Source organism: Pristis pectinata, chromosome 25, assembly GCF_009764475.1.
Source record: "Pristis pectinata isolate sPriPec2 chromosome 25, sPriPec2.1.pri, whole genome shotgun sequence".
Classification (NCBI taxonomy): Eukaryota; Metazoa; Chordata; class Chondrichthyes; order Rhinopristiformes; family Pristidae; genus Pristis; species Pristis pectinata.
The window spans coordinates 7,584,589-7,602,572 of NC_067429.1; the positions used below are offsets into that span (position 1 = coordinate 7,584,589).

A 17,984-nucleotide genomic window follows, 5' to 3' on the forward strand; every position below is an offset into this window, starting at 1 on the left:
AACCAGAACTACAGACAATACTCCAAGTGTGGTCTAACCAGAGTTTTGTAAAGTTGCAAAATAACCTCCCGATTTTTATATTTTATGCTCGAACCTATAAAAAGCAAGCATGTCATATGCTCTCTTCAACACCCTATCTACCAGTGATGCCACTTTCGGAATACAATGAACTTGAACCCCAAGGTCCCTCCGTTCATCAACATTACTTAGACCCTACCATTTAGTATATGCCCTACCCCCATTTGACTTCCCAGAATGCATTACCTTGCACTCGTTGGGATTAAATTCCATCTGCCAATGCACCTCTCAACTTTCCTTCTGATCTATATCCTACTGCAGCCTTAGGCAACCTTCATCACTACCCACACCACCAACTTTCATGGCGTCTGCAGACTTACCAATCATACCTGCTATATTTACATCCAAGTCATTCTACATACACATCCATCCAACTTGCTTTCCCTTTCTCAGTTCTGATGAAGGGTCTTCAGCCTTGAAAATTAACTCCATTTTTGTTTGTGCAGACGTTGCTCAACCTACTGCGCATTTCCAGCAATGCTATTTCAGATTTGCAGCATCTGCAGTTTTTTTCCCCTCTTGCCAACAAACAATCTCTGTAGCTCTAGTGCCTCTTGATGTCTGCCAATGCACTACAAGTGAAAGATTAAATACTGGGTAAGAGCTGGAGAAAACATTTGGCTTTTAGGAAAAGAGCTGCAGACACTACCCTCCTGAAGGTAGAGAGGAAGCAAATCAATGAAGAGAGAATAGGCATTGTGGAGGAACATGGAAGGAATGGTTCAGTTGAAAGCAGAACTGTTAACTCTGGCTTGAGGCCCAGCAGAGATCAGTAAATGCATGTACAAATCAAATTCACCGTTCTGTTTCTAGTCACTTTTCTGGTGAAGAATGCCAGTGGAAAGATACAGAATACACTTCCCAGCTTTGTTATTCAATGTCAAGGCAGTCAACAGCAATCTGCTCCTGGGCCAAATTTTTTCCATACCAATAGTTCCAACAGCACCCTGGCTGCTCAAGCAGTTATTTTGGTCTACACCACATCCCTATCAGGAACTGTGTTAAGACCACAGAACCTAAAGGTCATAGAACAAAAGGTCACCATTCTGTCCACCAACTCTCCCTCTGCTGATTCTTGACCCTTACACCAATGGGAATAGTTTCTCTCTATTTGGGCTCTTCATGAAGTCCAAAGGGGTTGAGAGAGATCCGAACAGATCTAAACATAATACATACATAATGGAGGTTATGAATTTTGCGTCTCTGGCGTCTAAGTGTTCTCTGTTTCAACACTTTGCATCTTGTTCAGGATTATTGCTCTAAGCAGCAGAAATACTTTATCTTCAAGCTCTTCAAACGACTGATGCCAAGATTGGAAAACCAAATTCTTGCCTTTTATTCTTTAAACCCAAAGAATTAGTCAATTATTATATTGCTACTAAGTCAAAAAGATTTTTTCCCGAAAAAGAAACAGAGGCACGGTAAAGGAAATACTTCACTATTTAATACATTGGCATTATATTATGAACACTCAGTGTTTGAGAATATTAGCACAGATTACAATATAATTGGAATACAGTATGTACAACACAGGTTTATATATAATATATATAGGGATTTAACAAGATTTCAACCTATTTATCAAATGTAACATTTAAATGTAACACATTGTTTTAAAGCTGAAACACAAATTGTCAGATTATTTCTCATTGGTAAGGCCTAAATAGACTCTACTGCAGTGACCCAATCCCTCTTGGTATTGAGAAATGAAACAGCTATCTGCCTTCATTTCATTTTAGTGGTTGAAATTTGATGAAATACAAAAAGACAAAAACAAAAGGGAGTAAAATTCAAATCTGCTGTTCAGAAAATTACACATGGAAATGATCAGATTTCAAAATTAGCAGACTTTAAAATCACAGGTTTACTTTGGCAGCCAATCCATGGATGGTCCACCAGGCACATCCTCACACACCACACAGAAGGAGGGGCCTTATGATCTCACTCAGTTTAGCAATAGGGAATGATCTTTCAACATCACCTTGCTACAGGCCCCAGTGTAAGCCTGCGCTGGACCTGGTTTGTCTGCAGCTCATTTAATTCTCATTTCATTGAGGAACAAACACATTAAAAACAATTGAGAGGATAGTTCTACACATTTACATATGCTCCAACCACTGACATCACTGAAGTGCAGCATCCCCTCCTCAAGACAGTGGTATTGGGACTAAAATGTGTCAGGAATCATGTCCTCAATAACTAATCACTTCAATCCCTCACATAATTTATAAACAGAATAATCCTGATGATTGACAATTTAAGGCCGCACATCACCCTATAGATTTTTTTGGGATTTTTCTTCCTTTTTACAAAATATGTACATTCTTAAAATGATTTTTTTTTCAAGTAGCTTTTACCTTGCATAAATAAAATGAACTGCACTGTTTCATTAGACATATTAAAACAATCAATGCTTTAGCTCCTTAGATTATGCAGGAGCTGCAAAAACGTGATCATTTTTCTTCTGATCAGATTAACACTTTCATCCTCTTTGCATTATCAAATTTGCTTGTTACTGCACTCGATACCTCTTGTTAAGCTTGTACCAGAGTTGAGGTTTGCCTATATCTGCATGTGTACTGACAGAAGCCTTAAATTTATAATCTTAAATTTGACTTCCATTTGTTCATGCGCCCCACCCAACATGCCAAAAAGATTCAAGTCCTGCTGGATTACTAAGTGGCCATTTTGCCTCTGCAGGTTAGTGGCGACCTCTCACAATCAAACTCAATTCTTTTACGTAACATCTAGTTTTGTTTTTTTTTGGTTATTTATGGTGGGGGGTAAATGAGTGCTGGAGAAAAGGAACAAAACTAGTTTATTCCATTGAACACGAGAATTGGAAACTTAAAGCAACCAAGAACCTAGACAGGGATCAATCATACCTTTAGAATCACAAGCTAAAAGATTTTTTCATGGCAGCAGCATTGACTGCTTATGCTTGTGATGGCCCCAATCAACATTACAGTGCTTTTCTCATTAATCCAGTTTTAATTTCATTTGAAAATTGAGATATTTTTTGTATCAATTTGTTCACTTCAAATATCCCAACAACTGAAAAAGTTTGAAGTGGATTTAAAAAAAATCAGTAAATGCTTACATTTTCCACACAATATCTAAAAAAAATTCATATTTTAAGTTGCACACAGAGTTGCAGTCATCGTGCAGAATACATTAACTTTAGATTTTGCTTTAAGTAGGCTCCAAAACAAACGTACTAGTTATTTCAAAAAAATGGAAGTGAACTATACTCTTTGTTAAGTGGTTTGCACTCTCTCAAATCAGGCCAACCATCCCCCACTTCCGAAATAACTTGGCCTGAGCTTAAAATGTCTAACCTTCAAATGCCCTAAAGATGAACGCCAAGCCATCACCCCAAAGAAGATCACTACCATGCTGAATACAGGGTATACTGGACAACTGAGATTTAACACAAACATTCAACTGGTTGAAGACCAGGACTAAAATCAACTCAGTAGCTTGGACTAATTTGTGTAACTTCAACTGTGAGCAAATGTGTATCCTGCATAAAGTGCAGTACAGGCAAATCACAATTAAGAACTGCTACATTAACTTGATACTATACTTTATCAGTCCTATCAGCAGAGCACTCTGCTGTATCAATGCAATGTTGCATATTATGTTCTGATACAGTGATCAGAAAGTTGTCAAATTAACACTGAACTGAAAAGATCATTTTTAAAAAATGTACTTCAAGTCTTGCAAAGTGTGCAAGCCATAATGTTCACACAGCTATGCAAAAAAGCTTTATCAGATGAGAGGGTACATGGAAGCTGTTCTATAATACTTTGTAACCCACCACAAGGCCACTTCACCCAAACTCTCCAGTTCTGCAACTATTTTTACCAACACGACAAAACAAAATGGGATAAAAGCTTTGGATTGCCATTTTTCAACAATTCCATATAATTATTCACCTTTTCTTTGTTTACCTTTGCTTGTTCTTAAACAAGAGCAGCAGCTCACAATGCTGAAGCTACATTACCACTGGAGGACAGAAACTCCCTTCACAAAAACGTGGCACACTATAACCATTTTAATTAAAAGATTATATAGATTGCCACTTCACATACGGAGATACAGGGGTGGCAGCAGAGTGGTCATGTTACTACATTAGTAATCCAGAGGCATAGACTAATGCTCTGAGAGGAGTTCAAATCTCTCACCACAGCAGCTAGGAAATTTAAACTTACTAGAAGCTGTCAGTAGTGATTGTCATAAAGTTCCAGCTTGGTTAAAAAAACTCAAACTAGCCTGTTTGTGACTCCATGACCACAACAACGGAGTTTATTCTCAGCTACTTCTGTGATGTCCAAAACAAGCAAACTTTGTCACAAAAATGCTATCAACAAAACAGCCCACTACTGCACTCAGTGAAATTCAGGATGAACAATAAACTCTGACCTTGCTGACAATACCCACATCCTATGTGCAGACACAGAAACTAGAAATGCAACATCCTAAAGTGCACAGAAAAAAAATAACCTTTTGGAATCAGGATCCACTGCAGCCTGCCAGAGAACCCACAGAGACAGCGAGCTGCACTGATGGGTTATGATACTGTTAACACACATGCATCTAAGCCAGGCAAATGCTGGCATTCACAGTGCAGGTCCTGCATTAGTACCAACGCAACTGTATCATATTAATATGCCATATGACAACTGGAAAACTACCTCTTCTACCAAAGTTGTGTTTTAAATTGCCAATATCCAAATCTTTTTTTGTAGTTTATTTCACTTTTAAGTCCCCTGTGCCTGAAAGATGGAATCATCAACGTCCCTCTCTACACTGAAGTACAGGAAGGATTTCAGTATTGTTGGTGACTAGTAGGTCTCTGGTGCTTCATTTTCTAAACACTTTACTGCTATCTCCTTGGATGTCTTACCCATTTGTTCGAAAGACAAGCTCAACCCCAAGGGATGTATGACAGGTCCAAGAAGAAAAACAAGGAGGTTGGTGCTGGTCCAATACAGCAACATCACTTCAGTATTGGCCAGTGTCAATTGATTTTTGGGGTGCAGTAGTGAGGCTTGCTGACTGTGACTAAGCAGACGTACCCATCGACATTATAAGCCAAAAGGGGACAGCTGACCCACCAAAATTTTTTACTATCACAGGATCCTGATGGACTACTGGCCAAGTACCACAGTTTTCATTTTTTTTGCATTAGGTTCATAAAGAGAATATTTTTTGGTTTCAATTAAGTAATCCAAGCTAGATTGGTTCAAAGATGCATTTTCTAAAGTTCACACCCTACAAGTGAGTTGGACCATGCCTAATTCATTTTATATAAATGGCTAAGTTCCAAAATCTATTAGATACCAATAATGGGTACATCCACTAAATTTACCATTGTGGTGCTATTTCCATGGCAGACTGCTATTAACTTAATTATGGGGGAAGAGATTTAATTAAGATGTATAAAATTGAAGTCTGCATAGTTAATAGAAAGGACCTATTCCTCTCAGTTGAGAGGTTAACATCTAGAGGACATAGATTTAAGGCAATAGGTAGACGGAAAGAGTTAGAAGAAAGTTGAAGAATATTTTCATTTCATGAATAAGGGTATTGAACTTACGGTTAGAAGGGTGATTGAGGCCAAAACCCTCATCACTAAAGAGCCTGAATAAGCATTTCATATGCACCAAAGTAAAGAGGAAGAGTTGGAGAGGGAATTGGTCTTAATGGCTTTTTTCAGCTAGCACGGACTTTGACGTAACGACCTTCATCTATGTTACATTTTTCTATGCACGGCCTTTCAGCTCTGAGCCTCCATCCAGAAATAATCTAAATCTGTCTCCCTTACTCTAGCCAGGCTATTGAATCAAGACCAAAACAGACCACAGCAACAAAGCTACAGGGAATACTCACGGCAAATAGGACAACAAATCCATTCACGATATGCCAAAGACAATGCCACAGAGAAAGATGGAGCGCACAGACTCACCAGGGCTAGATCAGTGACAACAGCCATTGTAAGCTATGGATATCTACAAATCTGCCTGACGTTCACCCCTGGATGTTACTCAGAAGACGCAAACAAGTCAACAGCTTTAGATGAATGGACAGAAAGGCCATGGGCTGTGGATGCCTGCTGGAGATAACAAAGGACAGACAAGATGTATTCATATAGCTCCTTTAGTAAAGCATCCCAAGGCACCGACAAAATACAGATAACCTGCAAGGACATTGAGTAGACTAAGAAATCGGATTCCAATAAATCACTGAGCAGATCAAGCAAAACTTCAAATCCTGCCTTGTGCTCATCTAGCTTGATCTCATCAAAACTGAAGTCATTAGCCTGAAATACTGGCCATTTCGCCCTCCATATAAGCTGCCCCACCTAAGCATTTCCAGCATTCTCTCTTTTCATTTTCGATTCAAGTCCAAGAATACAGGAAGTTGTTATACAGGTTACAGACAAAGTCATGTTTGTTTTAACTAGGTGTTGACCCATTCTCCTGTACTTTTCCACTGGAGGAAAAGTTGATTAATTGGATGAGACAGAGTTGATAACAAGTTGTTGCAAGCTGAATCACACAGACATTTAACATTTTCTGCTGGTATGTTATGAATGTGGCATGCAAGTCAGCTGTCCTTGCAAGTCAGCTGTCAATACAAATAGCAGTTGCTTAATAGGCAGTCAGCTGAAAGACATTTGCAATAGGCAATATCTAGAAAAGGGAAGAATAAAGAGGAACCGATAGTTGAAGCAAAGAAAACTGGTTGCAAAGGAAGCTGCAAGCAACCCAAAAATACGTCAAAAGCAACAAGAAAATACAGTCTCTGCTAGAGAAACGGCAGAGCTAGAGAAAGAATCTATATAAAAAAAACTGCTCTGCCAGAATTTCTTGACTGCTTCCCTCGATCAGCTGCCATTCCTTTGGTGGAAGATTTCAAGCTTTGGTCTCTTGCCAAAGTTATGGCAGCCAATTGGGAGCAGCCTTAAGCAAATTTCCATTGCATTTTTCTTTTAAATAAACTGTGTTAATGAATGGAAAGGACACAAAGGTAATTAGCTTTTTTTAATGAATTTGCTGTAAAAAAAATGATTGAATAGCATAGGAGGAAAGAAATAAATTAAAAGGGAACCCGTACATCAATAATAACAGACAAGTCACAGAAAAACTAATTTTTATCTTCATTTTACCATTACTTCCATCTGGTACATACAACTGTTGGGATATATACAACAATAAATAAGTTAATGACTCAGTTACTGACTCTTGTGTATTTGATTTGCAAAATTTTTTTTCTTAAAAAGAGGGACTGGGTTCAATAACTTTCTCACATTCCATGGCCTATCCCATTCCATAATGTACGGACAATGGGATAGAGATTTGACATAAGTTGCATGCACTAAACATGCAATTTTAAATGATGGCCCTACATTGTATTCAGTTTCTCAATCTGTTTCATTGGCTTCAATGGAACTCAATTCCTGAAGAATCCAACATACTCCCTCTATAAATTGCAAATTCAGCATGTGACGAGGCCAGATTACCACCCATTGTGCCTTTGCATTCAGAAGCAACTTGAATTAAAATGACAATGATTCCAGAGCCACCTGATGAAATTGCAGAGCCATAAACACAGAGATAGTTCCAACAATTACTCCTCCAAAGGCCAGCCCAAATCTCATTTCCTTGTATAACCTCATCTCAAATCAAAGTGATCCCCACAAACTAAAATATTTATGGATCCAATGGCAAGAGGTCAAACTTTAAAAAGATGTTAAATGCTTAAATTTCATTTATCAGTGAATGTTTTCAAGAAACTTTCAATAATAAGTCAGGAATGCACAACTGATCTCAGAACTTCAAGCAAGTTCCTACAAGCTCAGTTTAAAATATAAAGAAGGAATACATGGACACAAAGATTTGCTTTAGTCCTCACTCTTTCCCACATCTGAAATGAAAAATTTGAAAACATTCAAAATAAAAGGGAGACTTTTACAGTTTTCACATTTTAATTCTTAACATTTATCTCCAACCCTCCAACATCTGGCATGTTTTAGATCTGAAAACAGAACTTGTACACATTGGTAGGTTTGTAGTGTTTTATCTGCAACAAGATAGGGATTGTTTGACATTGGGTTACACAGAATGAGGCAGGCAGATGAGAGAAATGCTATAATTTCATATCTGAATTGTTTTGAACTGCAAAAACCACTGACCACTTCTGATACTCTGAACCAGTGAAGAACCAACACACCAAAACACACAGGGTTAAGATGCATCATAAACTGACTGTATTGCACAATATGTTAATAGGGCTTAAAAAATATCCACCCATTCTTGTAAACAAGCAAAGAGAAAACCCCATCAGTTCTCCAATGGTTCAGTAAGTTCATCCAACCAAGTACAATTCCTCATCTGTACCGAGTCTATCAGTGTTCGCCAGGGGTTATACAATTAGCTTCAGCTAAATAATCATTGAAGGGAATTTCAACTTGGGCTGCTGGTCGACACTTCTATCCATCAATTCTACCTAAATGTGACAAATGAAGATGGAATTGTGACAGAATGCACCATATTGCACTGCACCCACCCCAACCCTAATCATGCTCAAAACAGTAATGTCAACACACAGTCACAACTCACACATCAACACTGGACAATTGTGCGTGGTACTGAAGGCATCCATTAACCCGCGGAACCATACTCCATGTGTTCAGGTGGAGAGACAATTGACCCAAACATTTCACAGGAAACAAAATATTCAGAATATAAAACGAATCACCTTGCTGCTACAGAAACCATGCTACAGTGCAGGACAGTAGCATGGGAGAAGCTGTGCAAGGCAACCAAAATGGTGAGCTGCAGAGCCTAAAATACTATCTGACAGCCTCTTTTCCATGGAAGGAATGACAGATATGCTGTGGTTTTGGACCAACAATAAACTCTTGTGCAAAACTTTTATAGGTCAAAGGAGCCACAAATTCCATGTTACAATTCCCTTCCTTTTCCATGTAGAGAGACTAGTGGGCAAAAGGGTTAGTGCACAGTTTAATGTGGTTATGTCTCACAGTTCTTGTGTGCTGCTGGGTTGCAAAATATCTTTCAGAAGCGGGTATGTAAAGATTTCTCCCCACTGCAATACATGGAATCTATTTTTTTCTCCAAAATCCAAAAAAATAAATTATTCATGTTCTTGGGAAAATCTGAATTGAATCATACAGTGACAGAACTAATACATATCTGCACCCATGGGCATGGGCATCACAGGTGCTGCCTGGTAACCATGTGATCGGTCATAGCCACAGTGATTGGACAGCCCTTACTGTACAGTCTCACAATGCACCAGGATCAGAATTGACGACATGTTCAATCGTCTCCATTGCAATGCTATTTAAATAGATTTCGGCAAAACAAAGTTGGTGTCATAGGACGATGCAGCACTTGCAGAAACGCTGGCGACCACCGCTCACTGATGCAGGAGGTGTCACTGGAGCAAAGTAGGCATGGACTTTGATGTTGGGTAAGTGTGTCTGCAATTAAGGAAAAGGACAGATCAAAACTGTGCGGAAATCAGACAATACACAATTAGCCACAGTCTTTTTCCAAACATTTCCTTTAACACTCAATGTCACCAGTTAATTTGGATATTGTGTGCACATTTACACACTTGCTGCTGCCATAATTACTGTTAACACTTAAATAGCAGCAAGGTAGGTAGACTTCTTTGGAGAATTACTGAGCTCAGAACCTATTCCACAAGCATTTGTAATAGAGTTATTAGATTGTGCGTTTAAATCCCACTCTAGAAATGTGAGCACAAAACCAATGCTGTCACTCCCTTGCAGAACTGTGGGAGGTGCAGGCAATATCTTACGGGCGAGAGAAGGAGCGCGCGAAACTGTTCTGTCTCAGCTAGATATAAAATGTCCCATTCTGAAGTCTACCAGAGGAGTTGGCCCTGGTTTCCGGGCAAAGATTATTCTCTCCGAAGGTCATCAACACAGATTTGGTCATTTATTACAATGCCATTTTTGGGAGTTTGGTGGGTACAAGTTGGCTACCCTGTTTTACTTGTAATGGTCATGACAAAAAAAATATTTTGACAGCTAAAGCAAATTTTGTTCTGCTGAAGTCAAGAAATACACTGCAGCATGAAAAAAAACTTTCTTTGCTTTCTGATATCAACATTCAAACATCAATGTTCAAAAAGAGACAATACTGGAAATAGTAAACCCACTTCCCTCAATCCCTCCAACAAAATCGATTCCTTTGCCACTGAAGCTGTCCTAAGCTAAACCAGACTGTTTGCAAACCTGGTAACATGTTTGACACCAAGAGTAGCTTTGGACCACACATTCATGCCATCACCAAGACAATCTATTACTACCTTTGTAACACTGGCTAACTTACCCCCTTCCTTGCCTCGTCTGCTGATGAAACCCTCAACACATCTTTGTACCTTCAGGCTTGCCCATTCCAACATACCTTAAGCTGACCTCCCACAATGCACCACCAGTAAATTTGGTCAACAGAAACTTTGCTGCCTTTGCCAATTCACCCCAAGTCCTATTGACCAATTACCCTCTGCTTCTTGCCTCCACTGTCTCCCATTAATGGAATTCTTGAGTTTTAAAAGTACTCATTATCTTTTTCAAATCACTATTGCCTAAATACTTACCTTGCCACTCCCCATCTCTAACTCTTGTAGTCCATCATACCATCTTGACATCTTTTGCATTACTGACTTTAATTGTACCATTACTCCTTCTCCTTTCTGCTCATTAAAACTTTTAAGGCCTGAATTCTATCCCCTAAACCTGTCCACCTACGTCAAGCTACGTTGCAGGAGGCTTTCGACATGGGAGCAAGAATATCTTACTACAGTTGTACAAGGCAGCGGTGAGACCACATCAGAAGTAGTGTGTGCAGTTTTGGTCTCCTTACCTCAGAAAGGAAATGCTTGCCATACAGTGAATGGAACAAAGATTTACCAGGCTGATCCCTGGAATGGCAGGACTGTCACAGGAGGAGAAAATGGGTCAAACAGGCCTGCATTCACTGAAGTTTAGAAAATGAGAGGAAATCATTGAAATGTACCAAGTTCTGACAGGTTGGATACAGGAAGAATGTTTCCCCTACCTGGGGTGTCTAGAAACAGGGAAGATAGTCTCAGTATACAAGATTTTTTTTTCAGACTTAACTGAGGAAAACTGCCTTCACTTAAAGGGTGGTGAATGTGGAACTCTCTATCACAGAAGGCTGTGGAGGCCATGTCATTGAAAATATATTTAATATAGCGATACATTTTTAGATATAAAATGCATCGAGGGGTAACAGGGTGAGCACAGAAATAAGGTGTTGAGTTAAGAGGATCAGCCACGATCATATTCAATGGTAAAGCAGGCTCGAAGGGCTCAATGACCTCCTCATGCACCTATTTTTCTTTGTTTCATGCTTCCACATCCCCTTTAAGAAGTTCCTTAAACCTTAACTCTGGCCAGTTCTGATTTCTTTAAAACTCAATATCAAAGGAGTTAATAAAATGTACTAGGGCATTTTGCAATGCCAAAGATGTTACATAAATGCCAGTTGTTTTTATTAAAATACAGTATAATCCCTCTTCCTTCCCTTGCTGCAGATGAGCGCCACCAACTGGTGTTAGTCACTCAGTGATGGGCAACATTTACTTTTGATCAGATAGTTTGTAAAGTAAGGTACTGGGTTACCCTCATCTCTGACTATTTTGATCTACCCCTTTCATTTATACTGCTCACACTCAGACAGGTATTTACCGTGCACAGAAAAATAAAATCTATGAATGGAAAATCATCTGGAGCCACAACATCTGCAGCCCAACAGCTGTAGTATGGATTTGCACTCTATAACTGGACAGCACCCATGATGTAATATAGAAATTAGTACAAGTCAAATACCCTGGAGAGAACAACATACTTACTCGGAGTCTCTTGATCCCAGCACGTGTTATCTGTTGACAATCATACAGCTCTATCCTCTCCAGACTGTGACAGTTCTTTAGGTGTTCGAGTGAGGCATCTGTGATCAGTGGGCAGTTGTCCAACTCAATCACTTCCAATCTGTCATGAGCACAGGCCCCATTCCCAAGATGGCGGATACCATCATCAGTGATCAATTCACAGTGAGACAAACTCTGTAGATGGGAAAATTGCATTGTGAACAATAACTTATATTTAGTGCTTTCAACATAAGAGAGTCCCAAAAAACAAAGGAAATGAGAAAACAGATTAGACGAGGGACTGAAAGCAAGCTTGGTCAAAAAGAGTTGAGAAAAACTGGGGAACAGTGGAGAGAAAGAAGAAATTAAGGAAGGAATTCTGGAGAGTAGGGTTAAAGCAGCAAGAGAGGGGGTGAAGCACATGAAACCACGGTCAGTGGACTGTACATTCCAGTGGATATGGGTCAGTCTGAGACCTGGTATGGACATGTACAGGGCAAGGCAAGGGAAGGATTTAACATTTAGGATTTGAATTTGCTTCTGAGTCTGGTTCCCAAAGCACAAGTTCCTTTAATGCACAAATAAAATTTTTGTTAAAATCTGGGATTTGTTTTTCTACCAAATGGAGGTTTCCTGCAAAGGATGTTTAGTCACACTCCAAATATTTCGTAATGCTTTGCCTTCCGGCAGTTGTTGTCCATGGGAAAGGAGAAAAAGCACATCAAAAGACAGCAGATTCTAAAACTCAGTAGCATAGAAAATCAGGAGCCATTACAGTAGAAACCACCCTAGAAAGGCACAAGACAGATCACAAGAACAGCAGCAAACAGTGCACTTGACTAACAGGAACATGAAAACAAAACCATAAAGACAAAGAAAGTAAAAGCAAAATTGGAGGGACAGAAAAAACAAAATCTGACTTCTTGATTTTTTTTTTAAAAATCACAAAACCCTCAGCCATTCTGATTTTCTCTCCATTTACACAGATTAAGCATAGATTTTTGGGGAAGAGTTGAAGACGAAGTTTCTGTTGATGGTAGATTTGAACTAAATTGGACACTAAAGACAGACTTGGTAATTCTTCAAGTCCAGAGTACTTCAATGTATTTGGCTAGCTAGCTTAAAGCGCCAATGGAATTGCAGAGGTTAGGCCTGCAAGCCAGCAGCCCAGGGGGTAGTGTGGTCTTGGCTTGACGAGTAGCTGGAAGCTTACCATTGTTCTCTCCTGAACAGTTACACAGTAAAGTGGTCACCAAATATATCTGAGGGATGGCAGGAGAAAGACGGAGGCAAGGAGGAAAGATGAAGAAATAAAATAGAACTAATACATGGTAAAGTTATGTCAATTTGCAAATGGGAGAAAAAAAGCATTACTTTTTCCTAATTATCAAAGCCTTGAGGGCACTTCAAAACAAAGTAACTGTTTAAGAATCTAAGAATCCAAATCATTAAAAGGCATTTGGACAGAGTGCAAGTGACAGATGTCAGAATTCAGATATTTCCTGAACAACACCATTAAACCTCTGATGATTAAAGGGGGTTGGATAGCAAAAGGTAGGTGGTAACTATTTCTTACAATAGAGTACTAAGCTTAAAATTAGAAGTGGGCTCATGCGCAATGATGTCAGAAACATTTTCTTTCAGGAATAATAGAAATCCAGAACTCGCCATCTCCCCAAACATTGAACCTGGACTCAAATGAAAAGTTTCAAAACCAAGACAAAGCTATCTGTTAAAGATATTAAGGGTTATTGAACTCTTGTGGACATATGAAACCATAACCTAAATGGTGACCAGACTTGACATGATGAATACTTGCTCCATTTCTACTCACCAGCACTTGGAGCCGTGGACAGTAAATAGAGAGCTGAATTAAAGTATTGTCTGTAATCTGTCAGAGAGAAAACATAAAATACACCAAATGACTGAACATAGGTTACTGACATCTACTGCATCTGCTTTCAGATAACATCAGCTGTTCTAATAGATAGTTGCCACATTTTGAGGTGGGAAGGTTATGCTGTCTTCTGCAATGATTTGGTTACTATAACCTGGTAGATCAATATACTTTCATGCCTCAATGTCATGATAGAAAAATGTTCAAACCTTGCCTAAAAAGGAGTATACAAGCATAACCTGCAGAGGCATCTGCTTCCAATTGCCCTTATTACAACGATGTCCAGTTTTCAGCTACCAATTTCCCAATTACTGGGGCCACATTAAACAACAGTTTAGTCTTGATGTCTCAGATGAAAAAATCAGGCTCCAATGAAAATAATTTGAGTCATAGATCAAAGACAAGAACCCAAGTGCAAACTTAGCCAAGAGTCACCATTTTCAGGAAGGGGAAGAGTGAAGGGAAGAGAAACTAATTGTTACAGGGCACAAACGACAAACTGTAACTTCAGTTAATAGCTTTATCACACAAATGTGTTAAGGGTAAAAGCTCACACCACCATTGAGGACATCTACAAAAGGTGATGTCTCAGGAAGGCGACATCCATCATTAAGGACCCCCACCATCCAGGCCATGCCCTCTTGTCATTGCTGCCACCAGGTAGGAGGTACAGGAGCCTGAAGACCCACACCTCAAGGTTCAACAACTGCTTCTTCCCCACTGCCATCAGGTTTTTGAACTGACCTGGAAAAACCCTAATTCTACCTCGGACTATATTTCCCTTAATTTACACTAATGTTGTTATGTTTATTTGTATTTATTCTGTTGTGTAACTTAAGTATAATTTTGGTTAAGTTTATGTAATTTATGCTGTCATGTTTGTAATGTACTGGGCTGCTGCTGCAAAAAGCTAATTTTCATGGTATTTATACCCTGGGTATGTGTGCCCATGACAATAAACTTGAAAAATTATAAAGTCTATAAACAGATCATTCTGTAGTTCTCACTCAAGTATTTTATTTTTTCACTCATCTAGCAGTTAGCCATTTTTGCACCTTCCAAAATAAAACATCAAACAAACCATTCAACCACAAAAATGTGCATTTTTTTTGTAATGAATGCAAGATAAATTCCAAAAGCCATATTGAACTAAACAGCCTGCCTTTCCACGGTAGTTGTTTCAGGAAACGAACAAAGATATTTTTGTTTAAAAAGAGTATCGCAAGCTACAAAATGATACCCATTTTTATTTTCAAAATGCAATAGATACTGAGCCCATAAACAAATGCTGTACTTAATTATCATTGGAAATTAAATACAGAAGGCATGAGAAAACATACTTAACGTTTAAGCAAAAAAAAGTCCAGTCTTCCCTGGGATTCCTTAACCATTGGTCAAAAAGAACTAATATATCAATGCTAATAATTGCTCTGAACTGCAAAATAGAAAAAATCAGAGGGTGCAAAATAGGTACAAAATTCCAGAGAGATCACATCAGTTTAATTTAGCTAGCCACACTCCTCCTCTCCATTTGGGGGGTGGGGAGGGGGAGGGGTGGTTACTAGTTTTGGATAGGGTAGACATGGAGTGTAACATTGAAAGGGCTACATGTTGGCAGGATCATACTTTGGAAGGTAAGAAATCACATGGATGCAGTGCCATCAGACCTCTAGGGCAGTCTGTACTTCTGCACTGCAGCTGGTTGGCAATTCTCAACGTAACCACCATTTAAAAATCGGCACACTCCAGCCCACTATGTATTTTTTTAGGATATGCTTCATGGTGCCACAGTATCTGATAACAGTATTTGTGTTTAGTTTTCACTTGAAGCCCTGTGGCTACAGTTACAACATCACAATTAAGTCAGTCAGACGATTTATATCACAATCGTGGTTGAGCAGAAACTGAACATGTCTAGTTCCAGCCATAGAACATGAAACAAATGAAAGGACAGGCAGGAAGAACTACTATTGTTTGGTGGAGTACTAAGGGAAAGAAAGCAATGACTTGGCGTGAGTTTTGCTAGATGCCTCTTGGGAAATCAAAAAAAAAATGTCATTCTTTCATCATGGTAATAGCGGATTTATTCCTCATCTTGAAGTTAAAAATCAGCTCCAACTCTAACTAAATTTGGCTTATTTGGCAGAAGTATCAGTTTCAAGAACATCAGTTCATAAGTCCATAAGAAGAAGCTATTTCAGCCCTCAAGCCAGTTGTGTCATTCAATAAGAGCATGGCTGATCCCTCTCACATAACACTCAATTCCCTTCCTGGTTAAAAACCTATCCTTCTTAGCTCTGAATATGTTCGAGGCTTCTGCCTCTACAGCTTCCTGAAGCAAGAAAAGAAAGAAGAAAAAAAATTCTTCCTCAGCTTGTCTTAAATGAATGTCTCCATACTAAGATTGCCCTCTGATCCTAGCCCTCTCCAATGAGGAGAAACATCCTCCCAGCATTTATCCTGTCAACCCTCCTAAGAATCTTAAGTATTTCAACAACAGTCTTTCATTCTTCTAAACCCCAATGAGTATAAACCCAACATCCAATCTTTCCTCAGAAGACAATCCTTCCATATCCAGGATCATATTTGTGAATCTTATCTGAACCGCTTCCAATGCCTTTCCTTAAATATGGGGGACAAAATTGTACACAGTACTCCAAATATAGACTCACTAGTGCCTTGCCCAGTTGTAGCAAGACTTCCCTACTTTTATAATCCAAACCTCTTGAAATACAAGTAATCTATTAGCTTTGCCAATACCCGTTGCACCTATTTGTTAAATCTGTGTTCCATGTACGGGGACCCCAAATCCCACTTTGCTCGAGTTTTCTGCAATCTTTCTCATTATGGATAAGAATTGTTTTATCATTCTTCCTTCCAAAGTGAACCACTTCATATGTTCCCACATTATACTTAACTGGTCAGCTCTGCCTACTCATTTAACATTAGTGGTCAATGACCTCCCGTTTGAAAGAATTACAGGGACCTGGTGTGATTCTTCATACAAAATACCTATTATGCATGCTCTAAAGTCCACTCTGGATGGGACCAGGACACCTGGATAAAGGGGCAAAGTTCTTGGTTAGCAGAGATGAGACTAACTTCCATCTTGCTTCACTTCCAACATGATAACATTGATCATATTCATGAAAAATGAAAACTCAATAACAGTTTCATTAATCTACTTCCTACCAACACAATGTGGAAAAATCATAAATTGATCCAACAGAGAAACACATCATTTGACCCGCTGAGCTCTTACTGGTTGCACACAGAACTATCTATTCAGTTCCATTCCCCTACTCTTTACCCTAGAACACAGATAATTTCTTTCCCACGTGCCTACCCAAATCCCTGCTGTTTCCACTGCCCTCGCAGGCAGTGAACTCCAGATCATCAATATGGTGGGAAAATGATTTCTCAGCATTCACCCTGTAATTTTTGTCCTTCACTTTAAATTTATATCCAATGGTCCTTGACAGAGGATTCTTCCAGCTCATTCTAACCAGTTCTACTGGGCAAAGAGAGTTTGCTATTAGTATTAGTGACACTTCTGGTTGGGAATTCATACTCTCAGCTTTCTTTCGTGCCAGCAAACTTTGACTCAGATTTGAAATCATCTTCACATAGGAACTTGGTGTTGATGCTGTATTGTGGACAGTCATGGCTGTCATGTGACAACACTGACCCCACCGGATTGGATGACAACACTGACCCCATCTGGTCAGAAGACACACCACTGTCAATCAAGGTTTGGCTCCACCCCTGCCTCTCTGGGCACACCTGACGATTGGTTGCTTTAAACACCTTTGTACCTGGCACACTCGGGTAATTGGCCTGTTTGAACTACCTGGGCTGGACCACCCAGCCCTCCAGCAGTATAAAGAGTGCCACATGTTTGGTTCTGCCTCTTTGTTGTCTCCGAGGGACACTGAAGTAAGCTGTGCACTGCTTAAGAGTAATTAGTTAAGGATCCCTGGGACCAGAGAGCCAATGCTTGCACTGAGTCGAGGGGTGGCAGGCACCGTATTGTTTCTTCCTTGATTCGTTT

General features: G+C 39.4%; 1 protein-coding gene across 4 annotated transcripts in view; it reads right to left on the reverse strand.

Moving 5' to 3' along the window:
• Positions 1-1,535: 1,535 nt before the first annotated feature.
• Positions 1,536-17,984, reverse strand: part of LOC127582905 (F-box/LRR-repeat protein 20) — a 115,589-nt gene continuing 99,140 nt past the window's right edge. For all 4 annotated transcript variants that reach the window (XM_052038551.1, XM_052038550.1, XM_052038549.1 and 1 more), the window contains 3 exons: positions 13,871-13,927; positions 12,019-12,231; positions 1,536-9,592 (listed from right to left, as the gene is read on the reverse strand). In XM_052038551.1, coding sequence (XP_051894511.1) covers positions 9,485-9,592; positions 12,019-12,231; positions 13,871-13,927 — 378 coding nt within the window. In that variant the 3' untranslated portion in view covers positions 1,536-9,484. The remainder of the gene's footprint in view (positions 9,593-12,018; positions 12,232-13,870; positions 13,928-17,984) is intronic.